Source organism: Cariama cristata, unplaced genomic scaffold, assembly GCF_000690535.1.
Source record: "Cariama cristata isolate BGI_N322 unplaced genomic scaffold, ASM69053v1 scaffold28215, whole genome shotgun sequence".
NCBI lineage: Eukaryota > Metazoa > Chordata > Aves > Cariamiformes > Cariamidae > Cariama > Cariama cristata.
Window position 1 is genome coordinate 44690 of NW_009618577.1, and position 19889 is coordinate 64578.

General features: G+C 35.5%; 1 protein-coding gene across 1 annotated transcript in view; it reads left to right on the forward strand.

Moving 5' to 3' along the window:
* EXOC6 (exocyst complex component 6) overlaps nt 1–19552 on the forward strand; it is a gene marked incomplete at its 3' end in the record, with an annotated part of 49766 nt that extends 30214 nt beyond the window's left edge. Inside the window, exons 17-20 of the mRNA XM_009700915.1 lie at nt 2611–2790; nt 5739–5768; nt 11606–11747; nt 19479–19552. Coding sequence (XP_009699217.1) covers nt 2611–2790; nt 5739–5768; nt 11606–11747; nt 19479–19552 — 426 coding nt within the window. The remainder of the gene's footprint in view (nt 1–2610; nt 2791–5738; nt 5769–11605; nt 11748–19478) is intronic.
* Nucleotides 19553–19889: the final 337 nt, after the last annotated feature.

A 19889-nucleotide genomic window follows, 5' to 3' on the forward strand; every position in this document is an offset into this window, starting at 1 on the left:
CCCCACCCCCGATTTTAATGAAAAACTGCTTGCAGTTCCCCAGCTGGGCCCTCACAGAGTTTGGTATGTTTTACTGTTATTAAATTCATCTCCTGGTGGCAAATCATGTCACCTCCATTCTTTCTGAGTGGTCAAAAATCTCCTTTTATTAGCAGCACTGATCAAATTTACATTCCATGAGGTGATCTTATAAGTACATCTACAGTGTCGTTTTTTTAATAGAAGCCTTCAGACCTATTTCATAACTACTGTTTTGGAGAGCTGTTTTCCTCATTTTGTTTTTGTATGTAAGATCTTATTTTAAGATGTCCTTCAGACTTTCCAACCATTTTCACATGGGTAGAAATTAAAAAACAAACAAACAACAAAAACCCAAACACAAAACAAACAAAAAAACCAAACCACACACCAAAACTTGTTTCATCTTATCATATTAAAAAATTATGTTGCTTTCAATATTTATAGCCACATTTTCCAGCTTTGAATGACCATTGTTTTCCTTTGTTTAAATCAGCAGTTGCACTAAGCATAAATACATGCATTTACAGATCTAGTTGACAGAAGTTTTTCGGCCCAGGGTCTTGGCATGAAGCTGTGTAATGGCTGTTGGAGAGCCAGATACACAGCATCAAACCCTGTGCAGGGCTTCAGGATGTCCTCTGAGAGAAAAGCCGTTTAACAAAACCGCACCATTTGCCCTTTTCACTTTATAATGGGGAAAAAATCTAGTGAGCTTTCAAAAGGTTTTGATGCAATTCTGTCACCATGTTAAAAGACGAGATGGGGTTAATTCATCTGCCTCTAGGAGTCATCCCAAATCTCAATATTGCCAACTCACTTTTTCTTGACTTGTGCATGGGATTCACAGTGCTGCTTCTCAGAAGTAACTTCTGGGTTTGAAATCCAGTTTCTCAGCTGTTCACAGTTTTCTCAGGGAATAGAAAAACATGCCTTGCTTAAAGTACCGGCAGCATGCTGCTCCAATTGTAAACCAATAACCAAAGCAAAATAAAAGGTAGCAAAAAACAGGCTTCCAGAACAAAAACTGAAGGACTAGTCTTGCCATTGCCAGTAAATCATCTTAACTGGTAAAGATGATACAACCACTCCATAAATGACTTGGTTTTTAAACAAAAAAAAACCCAAACCCAAACAAACAAAAAATCCAAGCAATTGCACTAGATCTAAGCAGATGTATTTGCAGGTCCTGCCATTATAGATTGTTGAAACTGAGGTCTTGTTAGTTAGAAACTTTAAGTATAGACTTTAAATTAATTGAAGCTTTTGTAGTCATAGCCATCTACAAAATTGTGGATGTCAGCATATTCCTTTATTTGACATATTAACAGATTGCCAGATTCTTGTGTGTTGGATTGGGAGAGTTGTTCAGTGGAGGCATTTACAAGTTGGTTTGGCATTAAAACCCTGTTTTTAGGGAATCGTACTTTGCTATTTGTACATGGCAGGGCCACATGCTTTCTTGCTTCCTCCTGAAGCTCCTCACGGCCTGCGGCTGGACTGAAGACTGAATTTGACACACTCAATATGGTGCCACTTTTAAGCTCAGATAATTTTGATTTTTTTTTTTCTTTTTGACTTTTTTATTTACAGTTTTCTAAAGTGCCATGTTTTTGGACTGCTTTCTCCCAGAGGAAACTAGCAATAGGAATTTCATCCACTTTTATGTTGCTACAGTATATGCAGCCTATTTTCAGTCTCTCAAAACCTTAAGTGACTGACCAGTTCACTTTAAGTCAAATGTCTTGAATTACGTCTCAAGATCAGTGAAGAAAGTTTCATGTTGAGCCCAAATTAAAACATAGAATTTATTGAGTATCTTTAAACTCCAGGCTGGCAAAAGCATGCCTGTCCAGCAAGATACATCTTAATCAATTTTTCTGTACATAGATTCCATTGCATCTATGAGGATGTCCCCTAAACAAATAAGGCAGATACACTGCATCGTAAATTCACTTCACAGTAAATGCTAGACTGTACCTCTTTACTGTTCCAAAAAGTAGAATCCAGGTGGTGGTAGAACAAAAAGTGAGGAGAAAGGTGGGAGGAAGGAGGGGAGTGCTCTGAATCACGGTGTGTGATGATCAGGATATTTAAAGGAGGATGAAAAATGATGAGTATTCTTCAGATGCGCAGCTTTAAGACATTAATTACATAAAAATCATACGATTGCTGGAACTCTAGCCATAACAGATAAAATAATTTGGTTCTTTTATTATTTTCTTTGTAAAAGAGGGCAAATAAACTTTGTGTCAGGGTTGATAAATTTGTAAGGCTGAACTGAAGGTGATTGTTTTGAAGATACTAAACCAATTGCTTTGTTTCTTATTTGAAATTAATTTCATTTGTCTCTGAGAACTTAGATTATTCTGTAGGCATATTCTGTTATAAACACTCTTACAGTATACATTATGGGAATATTTTAAAAAACATAGCCTCAGACTTATTGTAAGACAGGAGTTAAAATATTGATTTAAATATTTTTCGAATCTAAGAAAAACACAAGATTTCCATTTCAGTGATGAATATAATGTTATCTGCATTCTAATTAATACTTTATAATTCTGACAATTGCACACGATTTTTTTTCAGGATGCAAGGCATGCTGCAGAAGGAGAAATATACACAAAACTTAACCAAAAAATAGATGAATTTATTCAGATTGCTGATTATGATTGGACAATGTCTGAATCAGATGGAAGAGCTAGTGGATATTTAATGGACCTTATTAACTTTTTAAGAAGCACGTTTCAAGTTTTCACTCATTTACCTGTAAGTGTTCAAAATTAAGTTTAATTTCAAAGTATTGGAGCATTACTTTATTTTAAAATAGTAAGATTTTGAAGATAGATGTGATTTTTTTTGAATTGTGCACATGCTGACAGATGTATTTTTAAATTTTTTTTCAGTACGGATGTATTTTCAGATGTGTTTCACTATGTTGATGGTGCTTACCCATGGTAATACTTAGAAAATACTTTTAAATAGTTTAGTAATATTGTTAAGAACAGCTAATTTACAAATAGTGTAAGAACTCATGCAGTTTTCTAGAGCTTCAGATGGCCTTTTTAATTAACCGTATTCGTTCTGTATACACATGCATTGATTCAAACAATGCAGAATTGGTGCAAATCCACATTTGTGCATAAGATTATGGAGGTCTTGGGTTCTTTAAGGTTATTTTTAGCTAAATAGTTTTGGTCATAAAAAGTAATTTGATTCTAGTTAACTGAGCTTCATTGAAATGAATTCTTGTTCATATTCAAATATATGCTGTGTTATTTTGTCCCGGTAAAAGGGTACTGTTAACCTGTTCTAATTGTTACATTCCATTGTCTAATTTCCCCTTGCTTTAAGACGAAGATGACTATTTCTGGTTTGATTTATCATCATAATAATTTATAGCTTTATAGGTTTGGAGTAACTTCAGTAAGTCTTTCAAGCTACATCTGCTTTTCATCAGCTTGTCCTTGGTTGCTGCTGTCACACTGATGTCCGAGTGCTTTACCCACATCCAATGCCTATAAAGAATAAGTCCTTAATGCATAGAATGTTTTGAGGCTCCAGGCTGGAAGTAAAAGATTTATTTTTTTTTTCACATGCACAGCAAGGCGTTGAAGTTGCTGGCATAGTGGGCTTATCTGGTCTTCCAAATTACATATGAAAAGGTTGTGGTTCTTCAAGCTCCTTTTTTTTTTTTTTTTTTTTTTTTTACTAACTCAGACATAACCCGCTCAAAATCCATCATGTAATATTGATGTGAATGTGACGTGTGAGGCATGTCCTTTTGTGCCAAATCAGTTGAGCGTATGTTGGGATATAGCTGTTCCAAAATGAGCCACAGACTGAATGAAGCGATGTGTTAGGAGGGATGGAAAGAAGCAGCTGCGTCATTAGGACTTGAAAAGTGTGAAAGGAGTAGAAATATGTGCCTGGGGGCACAAGTCAACTTTTGGAGAAAGCTAGTTCCTATGAAGAGGTTATTCTGCAATTTCAAACTCTGGTCAGGTAACAGGCAGGATGTAGAACTATATCGACAACTGGTCTGGTGAGAGGGTTCTCATAAATTTTTACTTATCCTGTGTATCACTCCCTATTCTGGCATGGCCAATTGTAGAAACATACAGACCTGTGAAAGTTGTTGGGCATGAGCTGTGGAAGTTATTTGAAAATGTGTATACAATTTCGTTATGGTTATTCTGGTTAGATTTTTAATAGTAAGTTATTTTCATTAAGAGGAAATTTATAGCAAAAGCATTTTCAAAGATAAATGCAGAATTAGGTTCTATAACTCATTAAAATAGTAAGTGCTTTGAAGTGCTAAACAAAACTAGATTCTCCTATGCCATAGTTAAGATTTGGAATAGTTTTAGTATTCATTTTCATTAATGAATCATTCTACTAATGTCACAGTGTTATTTCCATAATAATTTTTGTGTGTCTAGCAGAAACATTCCCCTGCTCAAAATAGTTTCTCAGAACCTTTTCTGTAATTAGAAATCAAAGAACAAAAATCCTAGCCACTGGCTGTAATTCTAGTAAGGAAAAGAGCAGGAGAAGTAGAGGAATCTCTTCTCTTCCTACCTTAGCGTATCTGATCATGTTAGAGGGCATTATGCTGGGGCTAGGGGCACTAGTTGGCCACACTAGTTCTCCGGAGTCTTGTTCAAGGGTGACTGACTTTCTCTTTGATATTGTTTCAAGCTCTAGTCTTCTTGTTGAAGCATTGTAATTTGTTCTTTAACAATTTTTTTGTTGTGGTTGTTGGGTTCCTGTTATTAGTCTTGTTTTGTTTTAGCTGTGTGTGTAAGCTGTGTAAATGTACAGGGTTGTGTCTGCTTTTGTGCTTCCATGTGGGGCTATACTGAAGTATTTCTGTACCAATGTAGACATAACTTTTATAAAATACATCTTATGTTATATATCTGTTTTATGCAATTTATATTATTTTTATTGGAACATTAGAGATCTAAATCAGGTAGAGACCATCATCTCAGTTTTACTGAACCTGCACACTTCATGGCCCAACTTAGTTGGGGTCTCATATCTCCATTGAATCACTGGAAATATCTTGTGTCTCTGAAACATTTATTTTTTTTTTCCCCCCTCTTAAGTTTTACGTCTTAGTTTTCTCCTCTGTGTTTGTTTACTGTACTTAGGAAGCAGTTTTGGAAAAGAAAATAGCTTTATTCCACCTTGCAGTTACACTACCATTAGATTTATGTGAAAAATTATTAATGGATCATGTTACATTTAGATTCTTACTGTCTTGAGCCGTTCTAAGTCTTGTTTGAACAAAGTATGTTAATGACGTACAGATAGCCTCTGTAAGCCGAGATGGTAAACATGGCATTTATTTTTTAAGTATTTTGGAATATATTTCGTATCATGAAAATTTTCTGGAAAGGCATATCAACAAATGCTTCGTCATTTGAAGTTTGCCACCCTGAAGTTTTGGCATACAGTTCCTTATTACAGAAAAACATTTTATTGCCAAATTAGTATTATTTAAATTATAATTCTTTGTTATGCTTCACCAAAATACTGTATAAGTCCACAGGTTTAAAAAAAAAAATTAATAATTAATAATTAACTAATGTTCTTTTTAGAAGCTTTTCCTTACCTTTTATTGCTACCAATTTTTTATTCTTTTTTTTTTTTGATGTTGACAGTACATCTTAATTTTTTTGTTTTGATTGCCTTACTGGTTTCCTTCTCAGAATAACAACAATGACCATGCAGCTATGTCGGTAAGTAGATGCAAGATGAAGAAAAAGCATGTGAACTGAAAAACTATGAACTGCCTGCAGGCTTATTGCTTCAATTTTTAATCATTTAATAAAAAGACCCTTCTGTTTTGCTGATTACTTGCTGCGTACCTTGTGTGGCTGCATGCAGGGATCAGGTTAATGACTAACATTGGGCTTTCGTACACTGGGACAGCAGGAGCCCTAAAAACCTTGCAGAAGGTCGGTGGGGCGTGCCTTGCATCCCAAATGAGATAATTTAGAGAAGACTATGAGACCTTTTGGAAGAGAGGTCAGGTATCAAAATGCAGCTGAGAGACATGCATACAGAATAGGAGTGGAGTAATAGAATAAAGAATCAGTGAAAGTTCCATCGTTTTTCTGCTACATCTGGCTGGGGTCAGTTATGTGCTCAATTAATTTTATTTTTTTTTAAGATGATGGATTGCATTTAGGAATTCTTCCATGCCCTGATTATTTTCAGGTCATCAATTTTTGTATAAGGAGTTTCTTTTGATTTGGCATAAACATTTCTGTCATAATGAAAGTGTTGAAATTAATATTATTCTGTTAAGAGTGGCTTCTGAATACTGAATTTCTGAACTTACTTTTACTAATTTTTTCTAATAATATAGTTGAATCTTGTTCACGTCACAGCAACAAATATATACTATGCTGTTCACTGTTTAAGTGAACAAATGTGTAAGGCACTTAGAGTACACAGTGTGGGAATAACCCCGTTCATTGCTACAATCTGGAGAGCGATTGGCTGAGTAGTAGCTCTGTGGGTCTGGAGAGAGGATCTAGCAGTGGGCTTCCAAGTTGTTCAGAGCCTACAGCACATGAGTTACAAATGGACATTTAGGGAGGTGGATTATTTAGTCTGTTAAAGAGAAGGCTGGGGGGAGATCTAAGTGGCAGCCTACAACCTCTTGAACAGATACAAAGCTAATGGGGTGAAACTCTTCCTGGTAGAACTGACAAATTCACATGTGGCTATCTATGGTCACAGGTAGAAGCTTAGGAGGTGAAGCTTTGACATTAGGGAACAGAGTAGTACAGTGTTGGAGGAGGTTACCCAGACAGGCTGTGAAATTCCTGTCCTTGGTTGTTTTGAAGGCTCAGCCAGAAAAAAGGACAAAGGACCTGAACTAGTGTTGGCAATAGTCCTGCTCCAAAAAGGAAGTTGGGCTAGGTGACTTTGGTGGTTCATCCCAATGAGCATTTCTTTGATTTGAGTACTCAGCCTCATGTTGAACTGTCAAGCTAATAGGTGTCATGAGCACCTCGAATATTGAGTATTTTGTGTAGAAATACTTCCTGTTAATGTTGAATAGGTGTCAGCATGCTGGTTATGTTATGACTGAGCACTAGCAGAATTTCAGCAATGCAGAGCACAGAGGCTGCATTGCTTTTGGAAGGTTATAATTTGAGAGTTTTTAATGGTTCTGTTTTCTAAAGTATTTTTCCAAAGTTTAGAAAATAATTTAGTGGTTTTGAGATTATTTCTGCTTTTAGGATCTTTTACATCCCATTTTAAGTTCATATTGCAGTTTATAGTGCCATTAGATACTTTGAATCAAAAAGCAAATTAAAATTTCATTATACAGCCATTAATCTCATTAAGTCAATTGGATGATCAAATTTGTTATTAAGGACCTGCATTTTTTAGGTTTTATTAAGAAAAAATTTACATTTTATTTTCAGATCAGTTAATTTGAAATTATAGAGGATGTATACATAAGTGGTTTTAATTTAAGTTTAGAATTAGGTGAAGTTTTATTCTAAATGAGTGCTTTGTCTGTATAAAGTTAGTATTGCAGAACTCTTTGGAACAGAATGACTATTGAAATGTAACAGTTACAAATTACTTTCAAGTGGATATTTTTTATTATTTCAGTAGAATTTGGGGCGGAGACTGGAAGTAAAATTCCATTAGTATTTTTTAGTATACTTGTATTTTATCAATAGTTCAAAAGCTGGATTTTAGTCCTGATATTACTTAATATAATGCTTTAGTTATTATGACTGATAAAATCTGTATGCTTAGTTTCTTTGCATTTTCAGAAAGTTTGTCATTATGTCATTTCATATTGTTAAATTAATTCTTCAGCTTCTTAGATTTAACAGATAAGTTTTGTTATTTCTTTTTATGCTGAGGATGGCAGTTTGTGTTATTTTATTGTTTCTGTGATTGGCAGCAAAAACCTAACTTCACAGCTTGCAGTGAGGGTGAAGGGATGGTGGTTTTCTGCAGCTATATTCAAAACCTGTCAATCAACAGCCTCCACAGGCTACTTAGAGAATGGGTTTTCTTACCAATTTCTCCAAATGCTGCTTCATGCTGTCTTTGATTGGCACAGCCTGGCAGGGAGGATGGATGAATCTGTCACTGGCTGGTTAATTGTGTTGCTGGTCTCAGCCTGACATCAGGTCTTTGACTCCTAAGTGGCTCAATACAAAACAAATTAGCAGATTGTAGTCATATTTCTCATTCTATATGCTTTGACTTTGTTGAATGCAGTCCATAAATCATATTGACTGACACCATAGTAAATGATGAAAGCTGCTTTTGAGACAGCTAGCATAGGTCTTAGCAGTACTGCGAAGGTGCCATGGAAAGATGCATATGGCTGACCCTTTGGGAATTTCCTAGAAGCCAAATGTCTCTCTACTGCAATTGTTCTTAGGAGAAAAGCTTTTGGATCCTATAAAAAAGGATTTAATATGTCAGCAGATTCTCTTTACAAGCTCCTTTGAAATATAAGAAGTTTGTCTAAGGGTTTTCTCTTTTTACAAACTTGTATTTCAGCAAAACATGAAGGCTGGGTGAAAAAACAGTTGCTTTTAACACTGTTAGCAGGTGTTTTTGCTTATAGAATACGATCCTTGTTTCCTAAACTTTACATTGGTTGAGTAGAAGAATAGGTTTTGTAGATAGCAGCAATTAGCATAGGCACAACAGAGATAATTGTAGTGCCTCCAAATGGGAGGCAACTGAAGCGAATGTGAGAAGCCTGCAGAATCTGCATGCTATTGAATATAGGTATTTAATTGCTAGATACAGTAACCATGGCCACACACCCCCCCCTTAAAAACCAATAATAGTAATTGAAAATAAAAAAAGCCAAACTGACAAATAATAAACATTAAGAATGTTTTAAAGCTTTGAGATTTGTTTAATTCTGGAAAAGAAATATGTTATTGCTATGTTCACGAATCCTTACATTTCCTCTTCAAAATGCTTTATGAAAAAATGGCAAGGAATTGATTAATTGGTGGATGGTGGACATTTGGAGATAGATTTTTTTAACTAGATCTCATTTGTCAAACATGAATTTGAATATCATTCTTTTCTGAATATCATACATCCAATGTATTTTGAACTGGGAAGCACTGAATTTTGAAGAGGATAACAGTAAAGTTCACATTTCTCTGAGTTAAAATTCAGCATTTTGATTGATATGCGTAGCTTCGTGTTTTTCTCTAGATTTAAGAAAACCGAGTGATTGTATTGAGTAAGTATAAACTGTGTATAGTAAACTCCTATTATTTGTTGATACGTCATTTGAACAATAAGCCTGTGGTTCAAGTTACATAGTTGGAAATAGTTTAATGTTAGGATGTTTCTATTTTATGAAATTTTAAAATAAACATTAAACATACATGTATTGATACTTATTTAAAGTCCAAGTGGCTTTTACCATATCATTTCTGTATTGTAATCATTATCTTGTGCTCCAGTACTATTGATATTTGCCAGATTGTAACAATTAACTACAGATGCTTGGTAGAAATATAAAATTCTTTTACTTAAAAAAATAGAGGAGTACACATTGTCTGCGTATAAAATAAATTAAATGTTAAAATTTTTCTTGACAACCTATTAATCTGGTTTAACTTTTATTACATTATAGTGGCAGCATAAATAGGACATGGAGCTGATTTGATGGAGCAGTACATTAAACAGAGATGCACTAGTTGTTCCATTAAATCAAAATGACATTTCCATTAAGTATTTCAAATCTACTACACTGTAATTAAATGAACTGTGGCCCATTGGTTCCCCTTCTCACCTCTTTTTTTTTCCTTCTTTTTTTCCCCTTTTTTTCCTCTTTTCTTTTTTTTCCATTGATATTGTTCTGCTTGGGGAATAGAGCTGCATGTCTCCCAGTGTAATTACCATTGGGTTTGGGAGACTTTTAAGCATGCTGTTCTTGCATTGTTTCTTACATTCCTCTTTGTCAGTTCATCTATTTTGGTCAAAAATGTTATTTGGTTTTCTGAGATTTTCAATTAAGAAACTGACATCTCATTTTAGATATAAAGCTCCTAACAGCTCAAGGTGTCCTAATACTGAAGAGGTATTAGCAGAAGCCTTTTAGTGTTTCAGTGTGACATGTGAGGAGACTGAACACTTTCCATTGTATTGTCTACATTTTAATTACATTTAAACAAAGACTAGATTTTTAAAGTACAAAATATTTAGGGCCAAATTTCCTTTCTGTTATGTATACATGAAAATTCGATGATATGAGCAAATTTTCTTGTTAAGGACAAGATCTGATCTCTTTAGGTGTTGGAGTAGAACTTTCAAAACTTTTTGGGGACAGTGAACTGCTGTCTATCCTTATCATTTTTCATTGCTTAAATGTGTTTCTGTGAGTCAGCAGTGACTTGATCAACCTGACTTTGCAGAAAACAGCTGAAGAACCATTGCTTTAGAGAAATTGGTGTCATCACTTTACTGATGGATACAAGTAAAATGATAGTTGTATGTTCTCCAGTAGGTGTATTACGTAATTATGATTTCTTTGGTGTAAGCATGTTAATAGTTACCTTTGTTTCAATACATATTGTAACATAGACATCAGTTGAAAAGCTTCATTTAAGTACATTAAACTGCAGAGATTCATATGATTGCATTTGAAAGCCAAGATCACTCTGCTCTAAAAGATTGCAGTGCTATGAATAGAATGGTGCCAGCTGATAGGGTGTCTGGTCTTAATTGGTTTTCTTAATTCTATGGTAGAATTTTCATATCTTCCAATTTTTCTGTACTAAATTTTTAATAATTTATCAAATTAATGTCTGATTTTGTGCTTTGTTTTTTGGTCTTGTGTTTGGAAAATTATTTGTCTCTATTACATATACATCATAAAGAGAAATGTTACTAACTAGACTGTGATTGGGAAATTGTTTCTATTTGTACAGCAGAGGGCTACATTTCATTTTGTAAGTAGTTGATTACTGACAGCACTGATTTATTAAGCACCTGAAAAGATGGTGGATAAGCATGAATATTTTAAATAATTTAGCAACAGGCTTTAAGATGGAATTCAAGCAATTGATGTGCCAATAATTAGCAGAAGCTGTTATGAGAAGTGCCCCAAGTGAAAGCAATGGTTTTCCTTTATATAAAGTTTGAGGGGTTTTTACTGACTATTGTTAAAAATATGCAGCATGTTGGTGTTCATTACATTATTGCTTTTATTCTGTTTGGATAAAAAAAACATTTAAATAAATAAATCCACAAAGCTGTTCATGTGCTTCAGCAACTTACACTGTTATTATTTTGGAAATGTCCTTGTATTCGTGAAGACTGTTGGATTTCCGGAAGAAATATCCATAGTTGCTTTAACATATGTTTAATTTAGTTCCGCGATTTATTTAATAGAAACAAAGCTAACAGGTCAAAGAAATAACAGCAAGTGCAATCCCTCTAATCTAAGTCCTGCATCATTAAGACTTCAAGTGTGTATTAAACTCAAATCAGATAGGCAGTTCTTTAGTGACGTATCATTTGTTTCTATCTTAAAACCTGTTGCTCTTTCTACTAGGGAAAAGTGGCCCAGACAGCTTGCATGTCAGCCTGCCAGCATCTTTCAATGTCCCTAATGCAGATGCTACTGGACAGTGAATTAAAGCAAATAAGCATGGGAGCAATTCAGCAGTTTAATTTAGATGTGATACAGTGCGAATGTAAGTAGATGTTTCAGAATTCCTATCTATATCTGTCTTAACACTGAAAGAAAGTTCTTTAATGTAAGCCATATTTTTCCATAACTTGCTAAAGCTTTGTCTTTTTAAAAAAAAACCTGTTACAGTACAGCTTCTTGGAAAAGTATTTATAAGTATGTTAACATTTCTGGGAAATTTTTTTATGAATTTTTTTTATTTTAACTCAAGTATCTGATTGAAACGTACATCTGTTGTTACTCCTAATGTGATCATAATCACTATATCCAGTAAAAAGACTATAGTCTCGTACAAAATTGCCCAAACCACTATATAAATATTATGCTTTTATAGTTGAGAAAAAAAGTCAAATGTCTGTGAAATTTGGATTTTTCCCTCTTGAGTTTATTTACTATGATACCAGTTTTAAATGTACTGTTACATAGGATTTCTTCGCTCCTAGAATTACTACTGCGTTACTTGTTGTGCAGAATAATAGCGTTCATTTAGTAAACATCAGATGTTGTTTTATTCTCACTGTTCAAAGTATGGCATCAGAATTATTTTATAAAACTGGTTCAATCCAGCACTAAAGACAGGATTAATTTCCTTATGTTTTGCATGGAACTCACCGCTGAGGGTAAGCCGTTAATCTGTATGAAGGAAGTTACTTCCATAACATCATTGTGTTATGAACAGGTTTTAGGTCTGGTCTTATAGCTGATGACTGAGATACAATGAAAAGACTCACTAGCGGTTTTTTTCATTGGATATTTTTTGATTCTTATGCTCTGTATTTTTGAAATTATCTTTCCTCTGTGTTTGAAGCATGGATCTCAATGAATTTGGTGACAGCTGTAAAATGGGACAGTTCTACAAGTTGTATCCTGAGTTTTTTAGTTTGGGCACATGAAAAAAAATTGATGACTACTCAATTAGCGACCACCTATGGGAAACTGGAAATTTGATTTCAAGCAATTTGGTTAGCATCACAAAGGGTTCTTGTTGGAGTCCAGGGACAGAGATAAGGGGCATTTTTGACATTTAAACCATATGCTTGTCTTTCCTTCTCCTGCCTTATTTGTTACATTCCAGCTAAACTCTGTAACTGTTAGAGCAAGCATCTTTCTGACAGTCCTTCATTAGACAGCCTTAAGGCCTTTCAGTGCGTGGAATATCTAATGGGGTTATCAGGGTCTGATTGAAAAAATATTTGTGATCATGACGTTAAAGTTTGTCTCGTGATTGCACAAGTTGACCAAACAGATGATGGTTTGCCCTTTTTTTTTTTTTTTTTTTTTACTTTTAGAACACTTAATGCTGCAAATTTAATAGTGTTCTTTTCAAGTAGATGGGTAGGGGTATGTGTATGTGCATTTGTGTAGCTCCCTAGATGTGAAAAAGATCCCTGTTGTAAAAAGAGATGCTATAGTATTCATAATACTGACACCATAATCATTCATCTAGACAAGCTGAATTGGTGCACCCACTAAACAGTCATCTGCCTTCTGAACAAATAGTGTAGCAGTGAAGAAAGCTTGCCTAGTATAATATTATTCTGTTTCTAATATTTGAAATATCATCTGTGAACAATGCAGTACTTCACTACTCTGTATAGGTTAACCAATTCACTGTTTCACTCGGAGATTTCTAGTAGTACAGGGGATAAAATGCATGCCTTGCAGGTGACTTTCACGTATGAACAGTATGTTCACAGCAAAGTAGTGAGAAGTCCCAACGAGTCCGGCTGTCAACTGGTCTCTGGGTTGTTTTCAGACCTTTTTCTTCTTGGCCTTTGGCCTGTTATGTATCATCCTAATTTCTGTTGCCGCTCTTTCTACCATCTTTGGTTTCTGCACAGTGGAAACTTCAATCAGTGAAGAGATCTTAGCAGAGTTTTATTTAATCTAACATGGTAACATTTTAGGATTAAAATACTATCTTAAGACAACATGTTTTGTTATATGTAGCTGTTATACTGAGTATATGGCATGGAAAGGACATGGGAAACCTTGGATCAAAATGAGAAAGTTTCAGAAACCTAGTAACTTAAAGACAGAAATGCATTCTTTCCACCATTGAGTAACTTCTAGCATGGGCTGTACAGATGCAAATAGAATAAACTTTAATTCTTCCTTTCTGCAAAGCTTTTAAAGCATGTTAGAAAAAATTTGGTTTTGCACAGAAAGCCTTTGAGTAGTTTAAATATAATTATGGAAGCTTGTCAGAATAGTATACTGCAACAAATGACATCTTACAATTTGTGGAATAAGGGATTGACACAAGACTTTGCTCAGGCTGCTTTGCTGTTGTGGTTTCATTCATAAGGTCTGTCACAGGCACATTCCAGGCCTCACTGTGATGCCTGTGATTTATGTTCTTGCTCATCAGCCTCCCCCAGCTTTATTCTTTGACATTTTGGGATTAATGGATACGACAGTGACATTTCAATTAGTGCTTAGAGTGTGTGAATAATTCACAACTGTTGGGTAGTTTCCTACTGTATTGTATAGATGGGTTTGGCATTTTACTTATAGACACAGTGTAGTATACTCATGCATTTTGAACTAAGAAGTTACGTGAGATGTAGAAAGTTATGAATATCTGAAAGTACATTTTTAAAAATTCTTGGCAGTATTCTAGGTATTTATTCTGATCTTTAACATTGCACTTTTATTCTTTCTACTATGAACTGGAGGAGATCTAAATAAAAGCAGGAAAATGCCATTACTTGTCAGATTTTTTCTTTTTCATTAAAAAGCAATTAACAGTCCAACCAACAACCCAATAACCTGTTAATGAGCAGCAGTCTGTTTAAGTAAGTTAGTGCTGAAGTTCTTAGTCTCAGCAAATATGTAGAATTCTTTCTCAGTGGTGATATTCCACTAGGATGATTGGGATTCTTACTGCAGTATTCAGAAAAATAGGGCGTAATGGGTCCCATTGAATAAAACCCAAAGAATAGTCTTTTGCTTGGACATTGCCTTTGAGTACCCTGAGGAGGGAAATGGGTTGGGAAGGGGAGGCTTTTGCAATTTCTTGAAGATGAAATTCAAATGTGAGTTGCTGTATCTCACTTTGTGAGAAGCAAAGTGTACATAATAGCTTTTCAGAGACACCATCCAGGTCTAGATTACCTTACATCAGCTTTTTATTAAGGAATTAGAACTTGTACGAAATTCTAATTGCTGGAAGAGTTAAATGTAATTTTTATGATTTATGTGTTTTAGCATAGCTGAATTGTGAGACAGGATTAATTGGCAGAAGGAGGTATGGTTGAGTGGACATTCTTCTTCACCCAGACGTGAATCTGTGCAAGGATGAAAAGGTTTTGGGGCCTGCCTATAAATGAGCATGGGTTAGTGGAGAATTAGTGCAAAGCAGGATGCAATATACCTTCCTAACGAGCCCTACATAGGGCTTCCTGCCAGTCCCTCCTTTTTCACCCAGTGTGGAGAGCTGCAGTACCCAAGAGCAAGAGAGATCTTGACCCAAGTGCTCTCTGTTCAGCATACACGAAGGTAATCTCCAGGTGGGCATGCCAGAAGCAGAAGAACCCAAATCCTGTTTTGCCTTGAAAAGGCACTATATTCTTCTCTGGAGGACCCTCGCTTTACCTGCCTTCTCTCCCATCTGGGAAGTCAGGTTAACTTAACTCACTTGAGAGCATCCTTCATCTGCTGGTCACATGTGGCAGCATGGGAATGAAGGGAAGCAGCGAGATCCTGCCGGTGCTGGGGGCAGGGCTGGGGGCTGCTACCGGACCAGCTGGCAGCTCCCTCAGCAAGGCTCCCCTCCAGGCCTGTTTGAACAGCTGGAGCATCCAACAGTGCTGCAAAGTGGCTGACGGCTGCCGAGATAGTCACCTGATGCTCTTCCTTTAAAAATAAATTTGTAGCTCTGCTGTCCTGCCTGTGAATCAGTGCCAGGAGTCTGAAATAAAACTGTCCTAATTTAGCTTTTGAGCCAAAGCCTGGACTCTGGTTTTTAATTTGTGCCATTGAGCAGCAAAACTATTTGTCAGGAATTGGGTACTGAATTCGCAGACCAACAGAGTGGCACAACCAAATGAGGGCGAAAAGGTGGAGTTTTGAGAGAATAAAATGAAGAGACCTGTTAATAAATCTAGCAGTGCAAAGAAATTCAGTACAATTTACAGTTAAAGGTGTCTTAAATTCCATTTTAGCAGACACAGCCTTTTTCTTAAGATATCTGTTGACACATGTATAGATCAATTCACATATATCCTGTATACAAAATGTAATGAAAAGATCAAAGCAAAGTATTCAAAAGAAAATAGACCGAAGTCATCTTTACAATATTTAAATTTACCATTGTGTGTGTAACCTCCCAGCCTGTTTTTGTGTTATTACATACCTTTTTCATTAGATCCTACCTCCTGTAAATTCCCAAACTGCCTGTTGTAGGAAGTACGTAGAGACTGTGCATATTGTGGACACATATTGTACCAAAGATCCTGTTCTATAGACACAGAAAAGGTCTACACAGTATCAGCAAAGTGCAGGGAAAGAAGATGTTAACAAAAACTTTGTGAATACCAAATTCATGTAGTGCATATTCTCAGCTTATTTTCCCCGAAAACATTGATGTTTCCAATTCAAACTGCCAAGCAGCCAGTGGTTTGCCCCTATATGTGACAGTTTAATGGTGATCTTTGCGTTTCATTCTCTTTAAATTATAAAATTCCTGAATGCTCTTATGCATACTAAAATAACCAACCAACCAGCCTCCTACCCCTCCAAATGCTGTTTAAGCCTAGAATAAATGTAAGGGGTGAGTATTTTAAAAGATGTATATATATAACAATGTTTCATTACTATCTGGAGAAGGACCCTTAGGACAAAGACATTAAGAATGTTAATCCTGTTATTATAATATCTTCTTAAAACGCGGTGCAGTAGAAAATACTTAATTAGCCTTGTAAAATTGTAAGCAAAACTTAAAAGCCCTGAGCTGAGGGTGGAGGGTGAACTGTTGGACCATTTCCATAAGTAGATTATCTTTTTGCCCTTTGAACTCATTAAATTGTAATAATGAAACAAATTCTACTGTAGTCACCTGTCAAAAATGACCCAAATGTGAGAATAAATGCTTGTGCTGTAATAAGTGTTATAAATGCATTCATAATATAAAACTGTAGTTAAAGAGAGCAAAGCTTATACAATAATTAAGTTTAGTACCTTGTGTGCTTCTTGTTCTGTAGCTGCAATGGTAGTAGGTACTATGTAGAGAAATTAAATCATACTGCGTTATTTACTGCATTGGGTTAAATTCCAAACTATCTTAGCTTGATGCGCTGCAGAAAGGATGCAAATATTTGCCCTGTGACAAGTAAAAGTGTCCCACTATAGGAACATACCTGCCAAAGTATAAAGTGCCAGCAGCTAGCTGAAAAGTTTTGCTGCAGGTCACACTTTTCAGTTGTATTCAGTTTTCAGGTCTGTAGCCATTCCTTTGCCGTAGAGCTCCCTTCTTCCAGTGCTGCATTGTGGAGTGGCTGGAGGAGCTCAGATTCTAGTGGGGGAAGCGGGTCTCAGTGTACTGTATGTGAACGGAAAGTTATATAGGATCAGATCTTTCAAGAATAGTCCTGATTCTCCTTGTTTGTTTAGGTGATGTAGAAAAGACCCCTTCTGACCATCACACTTATCCTCCTTATTAGTCTGCTGCCATAGCTCACAACCCATGTATCTCTTTTAGCAATGTCCTGTAGCAAACAGCTAAAGAATTCCCTGCGATAGTATGGTATTCCCATTTTAAGCACTACGTTTGGCTGACCACAGGGGCCAGCATCATAGGCCTGTCTGTCCCTGAAGAGAGGGTCGTCCCAGTGGCCATGAAATACCTGCAGAAGACAGCCATGGAGACACCCAACCCTTTAGCCTGGGGTGTTTGAAAGGGTGCTTTCATAGGCCTGGAGATCTTTTGTTCTTCTGCAGGTTGGTGGTTATACAGACTGTTTTCTCTTTGCTGCTTTTAAAGAGTTTATTATGAAGCAAACTCTCTCTATAAAATGTTGGGTTTAGGATATGCTTTTTGTACTGGTTTTTATCTTTCTTCTTTTTTTATTTAAAAAGCATTTTTGTGGTAGATTGAAACTCCCTGAAAACTCCCTTAGAAAGTTGGTATTACTTATAAAGTAGGAAAACCAGACAATTTAAAATCCAGACTTGAATACAGTAATGAGTAAGCATTTGCCAACTGTTACCAATACTTGTCTGCGACATTACAGTATTCTCCCTAGGGTGTTTGATTGCTATTTTTTTATTCCTTTAATTGATGAAGAATCAAGCCATATTCCAGTTTAATTCATTCTCCTATTACATGACTGTTCATAAAAATTTTTGCACTATTGTAATACAAGTAATAAATTCTGCCGCTACTGGTAAAGCTACTACTCTGATACTATATTCATCTATTACTAAGCTATTGTTAGATCATCTGAGTTGGTCTTAGTAGCTTCTTGTTGCACTTAAGTAAGAATTTCTATTTTCATTTACAATTGTACTCCATATAAACATTTTTAGACTTGTGAATGGTCTATCTGAATTCATTAATCTTGTTGAAAACCTACATTCAGAAGTAAATGATGGAGCCTGTTATTTTACCATCATATTAGCTTAGACACCAATGTCTTTCTGGATGTTACTTTCACTTGATGATTTGAATTTTCTAACTAGCCATTTAAAAAAAAAAATCTATTAAGGATTTCATACTACTTTTAAATGTTAGTAGGAGTCCATGTGGCACAGTAGAGTTGAACACTGGATCTGGAAATTTTCTTTATACATATGTTCTGTTTCCTGTACCATTGAATGACCTGTTTGTCAAACTTGGAAAAAAAATGTTACTTTTCACTGCCTTAGATGATACCTCTCTAACATTATTACAGTAATATCTACTTTGTTTTGTTAAGAGCTCTAACTGAAGAGCATAAGAAAAACTCTCTTAAGCTCTTTTGAAGTAAGGTGTCCAACTTGAGTGGGGATGTGAAGCACTGGGTGTTTCTACAAGTGTCTTTCTTACTAACATGTGACTGAGATAAGAACAACAAAAAATATATTTATTTTGAAGTTTGGCAATTATTGCTCATATCTTGATTTAAACAAATAACTGACTTTTTCATTACCATAAGCGTTACCATTTTTTGTATTTTGAATATAGTTTTGCCTTCCAATTTTGACAGCCTGTTTTTGGGTTCAAAAAAAGCAGAAGTTCATCATTAATAAGCTGGCTAAGAGGCATGAACAGGCATTTCAGCTCTACTTTGTGGCATGTAAAGCTTTCCGCCTGTTGTCTACACATTAAACTAACTCCCACCTTAGTGTTTATGTTTTATTGCTCTTTGGCTAGAGGTGGGGTTTTTATCATGTAGATGCTGTTAAAAAAGCAGATGTTTGAAAATATGTTGACAGCCATGGAATTGGTATTATTTCGAAATTCTTCAGTAATCATTCATCTCAGGCCGAAAAAAATGTTAGCTTCTGCGGTTGTAGCATTAGTACTGGGTTAGAATTTCCTAAAGGTACTATTCTTTGCGGTAATTGGAAAAATAATGGGAAAGTTGGGTTTTGTTTTATTTGTTTGTAATCACTGTGAGTAATTAGTTTAATCTCTTTCTATCAAAGTAGTTTCATTTTAATGGTAGCTAGCATTTTTATTGCATAAATCTTGAGTTTTCTGTTAAATTTTTTTAAAATCAACATCTGTAATATTTTTAACCTTTCTTTGCAGTGTTTGCTAGTTCTGAGCCTGTGCCAGGATTCCAGGGAGACACCCTGCAGTTAGCTTTCATCGACCTCAGACAAGTAAGACACTAGTTGTTGTTTTTTATCCTGCTAATTTCCCCTTTTGACCAATGCTGAAGTTATTAAATTCAAGAACCTTTCATGTTTTTGCATTCCCATGTAATTAGTTTTGAAAAGCGATTATTTGAAGTGTGGCACCATTCCCTGTAATTTAGCATAAAACTGTTTCTCCAATGTGTTGTTAGGGGGCACTGTGCTACTGGTGGTACTGTTACATAGATATAAGATTGAATTTTGGTCCCGACAATTTTGTAAAGAACCTGTGATGCCTTTTTGCAAGAGTATACATGTTACATTGGTGTGTGCTGGCCTGACTCCATTCTGAGCAATTGCTCCT